The sequence below is a fragment of the Hyla sarda genome, unplaced genomic scaffold (assembly GCF_029499605.1).
Source record: "Hyla sarda isolate aHylSar1 unplaced genomic scaffold, aHylSar1.hap1 scaffold_166, whole genome shotgun sequence".
NCBI lineage: Eukaryota > Metazoa > Chordata > Amphibia > Anura > Hylidae > Hyla > Hyla sarda.
The window spans coordinates 255,794-264,054 of NW_026608298.1; the positions used below are offsets into that span (position 1 = coordinate 255,794).

At 32.4% G+C, this 8,261-nt stretch overlaps 1 protein-coding gene across 3 annotated transcripts in view; it reads left to right on the forward strand.

Annotated features, from left to right (window-relative positions):
- Positions 1-7,595, forward strand: part of NFAM1 (NFAT activating protein with ITAM motif 1) — a 111,111-nt gene extending 103,516 nt beyond the window's left edge. The window contains exon 8 of one of the 3 annotated variants that reach the window (XM_056552507.1): positions 7,073-7,587. In XM_056552507.1, the coding sequence (XP_056408482.1) occupies positions 7,073-7,120 (48 nt within the window). In that variant the 3' untranslated portion in view covers positions 7,121-7,587. Of the gene's footprint in view, positions 1-7,072 lie in introns of all 3 variants that reach the window. The other 2 variants (XM_056552506.1, XM_056552508.1) reach the window with 2 other exon arrangements.
- The last annotated feature ends 666 nt before the right edge of the window (positions 7,596-8,261 follow it).

The window sequence follows — 8,261 nt, forward strand, 5'->3', positions numbered from 1 at the left end:
ACTCCTCATACAGTCATTATCTGTACTATATATATACTCCTCATACAGTCATTATCTGTACTATATATACTCCTCATACACTCATTATCTGTACTATATATATACTCCTCATACACTCATTATCTGTACTATATATATACTCCTCATACACTCATTATCTGTACTATATATATATATACTCTCACAGTCATCTGTACTATATATATATATATATATACTCCTCATACAGTCATCTGTACTATATATACTCCTCATACACTCATTATCTGTACTATATACTCCTCATACAGTCATTATCTGTACTATATATATACTCCTCATACACTCATTATCTGTACTATATATATACTCCTCATACACTCATTATCTGTACTATATATATATACTCCTCATACACTCATTATCTGTACTATATATATATATACTCCTCATACAGTCATCTGTACTATATACTCCTCATACACATTATCTGTACTATATACTCCTCATACAGTCATTATCTGTACTATATATATATATATATATATATATATATATACTCCTCATACAGTCATCTGTACTATATATACTCCTCAGTCATCTGTACTATATATACTCCTCAGTCATCTATACTATATATACTCCTCATACAGTCATTATCTGTACTATATATACTCCTCATACAGTCATTATCTGTACTATATATACTCCTCATACACTCATTATCTGTACTATATATATACTCCTCATACACTCATTATCTGTACTATATATACTCCTCATACAGTCATTATCTGTACTATATATATACTCCTCACACAGTCATTATCTGTACTATATATATATACTCCTCATACAGTCATTATCTGTACTATATATATACTCCTCATACAGTCATTATCTGTACTATATATATACTCCTCACACAGTCATTATCTGTACTATATATATACTCCTCATACAGTCATTATCTGTACTATATATATACTCCTCATACAGTCATTATCTGTACTATATATATATATATATATATACTCCTCATAGTCATTATCTGTACTATATATATATACTCCTCACACAGTCATTATCTGTACTATATATATACTCCTCATACACTCATTATCTGTACTATGTATATATACTCCTCACACAGTCATTATCTGTACTATATATATACTCCTCATACACTCATTATCTGTACTATATATATATACTCCTCATACAGTCATCTGTACTATATATATATATACTCCTCATACAGTCATCTGTACTATATATATATGTACTCCTCATACAGTCATTATCTGTACTATATATACTCCTCATACAGTCATTATCTGTACTATATATATATACTCCTCATACAGTAATTATCTGTACTATATATATATATATATATATATATACTCCTCATGCAGTCATCTGTACTATATATATATATATATACTCCTCATACAGTCATTATCTGTACTATATATATATACTCCTCATACAGTCATTATCTGTACTATATATATACTCCTCATACTCATTATCTGTACTATATATATACTCCTCATACAGTCATCTGTACTATATACTCCTCATACACACATTATCTGTACTATATACTCCTCATACAGTCATTATCTGTACTATATATATATATATATATATATATATACTCCTCATACAGTCATCTGTACTATATATACTCCTCAGTCATCTGTACTATATATACTCCTCAGTCATCTATACTAAATATACTCCTCATACAGTCATTATCTGTACTATATATATTCCTCCTACAGTCATTATCTGTACTATATATACTCCTCATACAGTCATTATCTGTACTATATATATACTCCTCATACACTCATTATCTGTACTATATATACTCCTCATACACTCATTATCTGTACTATATATATATACTCCTCATACAGTCATTATCTGTACTATATATATATACTCCTCATACAGTCATTATCTGTACTATATATACTCCTCATACAGTCATTATCTGTACTATATATATACTCCTCATACAGTCATCTGTACTATATATACTCCTCATACACTCATTATCTGTACTATATATATACTCCTCATACAGTCATCTGTACTATATATACTCCTCATACACTCATTAACTGTATTATATATATACTCCTCATACTCATTATCTGTACTATATATATACTCCTCAGTCATCTGTACTATATATACTCCTCATACAGTCATCTGTACTATATATACTCCTCATACAGTCATCTGTACTATATATACTCCTCACACAGTGATTATCTGTACTATATATATATATACTCCTCATACAGTCATTATCTGTACTATATATACTCCTCATACACTCATTATCTGTACTATATATATATATACTCCTCATACACTCATTATCTGTACTATATATACTCCTGATACGGTCATTATCTGTACTATATATATATATATATATATATATATATATATATACTCACACACTCATTATCTGTACTATATATATATACTCCTCATACACTCATTATCTGTACTATATATATACTCCTCATACACTCATTATCTGTACTATATATATATATATACTCCTCATACACTCATTATCTGTACTATATATATATATATATATATATATATACTCCTCATACAGTCATCTGTACTATATATACTCCTCAGTCATCTGTACTATATATACTCCTCAGTCATCTATACTAAATATACTCCTCATACAGTCATTATCTGTACTATATATACTCCTCATACAGTCATTATCTGTACTATATATACTCCTCATACAGTCATTATCTGTACTATATATATACTCCTCATACAGTCATTATCTGTACTATATATACTCCTCATACACTTATTATCTGTACTATATATATACTCCTCATACACTCATTATCTGTACTATATATATACTCCTCATACAGTCATTATCTGTACTATATATATATACTCCTCACACAGTCATTATCTGTACTATATATATACTCCTCATACAGTCATTATCTGTACTATATATATACTCCTCATACAGTCATTATCTGTACTTTATATATACTCCTCACACAGTCATTATCTGTACTATATATATACTCCTCATACAGTCATTATCTGTACTATATATATACTCCTCATACAGTCATTATCTGTACTATATATATATATATATACTCCTCATAGTCATTATCTGTACTATATATATATACTCCTCACACAGTCATTATCTGTACTATATATATACTCCTCATACACTCATTATCTGTACTATATATATATACTCCTCACACAGTTATTATCTGTACTATATATATACTCCTCATACACTCATTATCTGTACTATATATATATACTCCTCATACAGTCATCTGTACTATATATATATACTCCTCATACAGTCATCTGTACTATATATATATATATGTACTCCTCATACAGTCATTATCTGTACTATATATACTCCTCATACAGTCATTATCTGTACTATATATATATATATATACTCCTCATACAGTCATTATCTGTACTATATATATATATATATATATACTCCTCATGCAGTCATCTGTACTATATATATATATATATATATATATATACTCCTCATACAGTCATTATCTGTACTATATATATATACTCCTCATACTCATTATCTGTACTATATATATACTCCTCATACAGTCATCTGTACTATATACTCCTCATACACACATTATCTGTACTATATACTCCTCATACAGTCATTATCTGTACTATATATATATATATATACTCCTCATACAGTCATCTGTACTATATATACTCCTCAGTCATCTGTACTATATATACTCAGTCATCTATACTAAATATACTCCTCATACAGTCATTATCTGTACTATATATACTCCTCATACAGTCATTATCTGTACTATATATACTCCTCATACAGTCATTATCTGTACTATATATATACTCCTCATACACTCATTATCTGTACTATATATACTCCTCATACAGTCATTATCTGTACTATATATATATACTCCTCATACAGTCATTATCTGTACTATATATATATACTCCTCATACAGTCATTATCTGTACTATATATACTCCTCATACAGTCATTATCTGTACTATATATACTCCTCATACAGTCATCTGTACTATATATAAACTCCTCATACAGTCATCTGTACTATATATACTCCTCATACACTCATTATCTGTACTATATATATACTCCTCATACAGTCATCTGTACTATATATACTCCTCATACACTCATTATCTGTACTATATATATATACTCCTCATACACTCATTATCTGTACTATATATATACTCCTCAGTCATCTGTACTATATATACTCCTCATACAGTCATCTGTACTATATATACTCCTCATACAGTCATCTGTACTATATATACTCCTCACACAGTGATTATCTGTACTATATATATACTCCTCATACAGTCATTATCTGTACTATATATACTCCTCATACAGTCATTATCTGTACTATATATATATACTCCTCATACACTCATTATCTGTACTATATATATACTCCTCATACACTCATTATCTGTACTATATATATATATACTCCTCATACAGTCATTATCTGTACTATATATATATATATATATATACTCCTCATACAGTCATCTGTACTATATATACTCCTCAGTCATCTGTACTATATATACTCCTCAGTCATCTATACTAAATATACTCCTCATACAGTCATTATCTGTACTATATATACTCCTCATACAGTCATTATCTGTACTATATATACTCCTCATACAGTCATTATCTGTACTATATATATACTCCTCATACAGTCATTATCTGTACTATATATACTCCTCATACACTCATTATCTGTACTATATATATATATATATATATACTCCTCACACAGTCATTATCTGTACTATATATATACTCCTCATACAGTCATTATCTGTACTATATATATATACTCCTCATACAGTCATTATCTGTACTATATATATATATACTCCTCATACAGTCATTATCTGTACTATATATATATACTCCTCACACAGTCATTATCTGTACTATATATACTCCTCATACAGTCATTATCTGTACTATATATATACTCCTCATACACTCATTATCTGTACTATATATATATATATATATATACTCATACAGTCATTATCTGTACTATATATATATACTCCTCATACAGTCATTATCTGTACTATATATACTCCTCATACAGTCATTATCTGTACTATATATACTCCTCATACAGTCATCTGTACTATATATATACTCCTCATACAGTCATCTGTACTATATATACTCCTCATACACTCATTATCTGTACTATATATATACTCCTCATACAGTCATCTGTACTATATATACTCCTCATACACTCATTATCTGTACTATATATATACTCCTCAGTCATCTGTACTATATATACTCCTCTTACAGTCATCTGTACTATATATACTCCTCACACAGTGATTATCTGTACTATATATATATACTCCTCATACAGTCATTATCTGTACTATATATACTCCTCATACACTCATTATCTGTACTATATATATATACATACTCCTCATACACTCATTATCTGTACTATATATACTCCTCATACACTCATTATCTGTACTATATATATATATATATATATATATATATATATATACTCACACTCATTATCTGTACTATATATATATACTCCTCATACACTCATTATCTGTACTATATGTATACTCCTCATACACTCATTATCTGTACTAAATATATATATATACTCCTCATACAGTCATTATCTGTACTATATATACTCCTCATACACTCATTATCTGTACTATATATACTCCTCATACACTCATTATCTGTACTTTATATACTCCTTATAGTCATTATCTGTACTATATATATATATATATATATATATACTCCTCAGTCATTATCTGTACTATATATACTCCTCATACAGTCATTATCTGTACTATATATATACTCCTCATACACTCATTATCTGTACTATATATATATATATACTCCTCATACAGTCATTATCTGTACTATATATATATACTCCTCATACAGTCATTATCTGTACTATATATACTCCTCATACAGTCATTATCTGTACTATATATATACTCCTCATACAGTCATTATCTGTACTATATATATACTCCTCATACAGTCATTATCTGTACTATATATACTCCTCATACAGTCATTATCTGTACTATATATATATACTCCTCTTACAGTCATTATCTGTACTATATATACTCCTCATACAGTCATCTGTACTATATATACTCCTCATACAGTCATTATCTGTACTATATATACTCCTCATACACTCATTATCTGTACTATATATATACTCCTCATACACTCATTATCTGTACTATATATATACTCCTCATACACTCATTATCTGTACTATATATACTCCTCATACAGTCATTATCTGTACTATATATATACTCCTCATACAGTCATTATCTGTACTATATATATACTCCTCATACAGTCATTATCTGTACTATATATATACTCCTCATACAGTCATTATCTGTACTATATATATACTCCTCATACAGTCATTATCTGTACTATATATATACTCCTCATACAGTCATTATCTGTACTATATATATACTCCTCATACAGTCATTATCTGTACTATATATATACTCCTCATACAGTCATTATCTGTACTATATATATACTCCTCATACAGTCATTATCTGTACTATATATACTCCTCATACAGTCATTATCTGTACTATATATATACTCCTCATACAGTCATTATCTGTACTATATATACACTCCTCATACAGTCATCTGTACTATATATATACTCCTCATACAGTCATTATCTGTACTATATATACTCCTCATACACTCATTATCTGTACTATATATATATATATACTCCTCATACACTCATTATCTGTACTATATATATACTCCTCATACAGTCATTATCTGTACTATATATATACTCCTCATACAGTCATTATCTGTACTATATATATACTCCTCATACGGTCTTTATGACCTTTTGTTTTTCTCCAGAAACCAAAGAAGAACGTCTCAGAAAACAACTTGTACGAGAACTTCTGATGGATGACATACAGATGGGGCTCCAGAATCTCTGCTTGCAGTCAGTGAATGGCAGATTTTAACCTTTTATGGGGTAGCATGGGGGGTGTTGTTGGGACAAATAATACCCTTGAGACCTCCATAGTGCCCCACAGTTACGTAGCTTTCTCTGCGCCCCATCTGTATGTCATCTGCCGTGGCAAAACACCTGGGACACGACCCCCCGGTGACCTGTTCTGCCAACTCCGCTGCGAGGGTCACACAGAAGACAAATAATGAAACAGAAGTGCGCCATGTACCCCCACCTCTGTGCCCTGCACGGTGCCCGCTCAGATGGGGGAAATGTGCAGCCGCCTCCTGAATGAGCTTTATGGCTTCAAAATAAAAAAAACTCCTATAAGTGACTCTTCTATAGTGTAAGAGATATATATATATGTGTATTAGGAACGTTATACTCTGCGGACATTGTATGAAGCCAAATATAAAAATAAGACGAGTGTCCACTGCTTGTCCTCTTTATTATCTTCTTTACCCTGGTTGTGTTTGGGGCCGGATGATGGTGGTCCATCACCTCTCCCTGCTTCACCGCTGCCTGCACCTTCACCTCCACCTGCTTCACCGCTGCCTGCACCTTCACCTCCCCCTGCTTCACCGCTGCCATCACCTCACCCTGCTTCACCGCTGCCTGCACCATCACCTCACCCTGCTTCACCGCTGCCTGCACCATCACCTCCCCCTGCTTCACCTCCCCCTGCTTCACCGCTGCCTGCACCATCACCTCTCCCTGCTTCACCGCTGCCTGCACCTTCACCTCCCCCTGCTTCACCGCTGCCTGCACCATCACCTCCCCCTGCTTCACCGCTGCCTGCACCATCACCTCCCCCTGCTTCACCGCTGCCTGCACCTTCACCTCCCCCTGCTTCACCGCTGCCTGCACCTTCACCTCCCCCTGCTTCACCGCTGCCTGCACCTTCACCTCCCCCTGCTTCACCGCTGCCTGCACCATCACCTCCCCCTGCTTCACCGCTGCCTGCACCATCACCTCCCCCTGCTTCACCGCTGCCTGCACCTTCACCTCCCCCTGCTTCACCGCTGCCTGCACCATCACCTCCCCCTGCTTCACCGCTGCCTGCACCATCACCTCTCCCTGCTTCACCGCTGC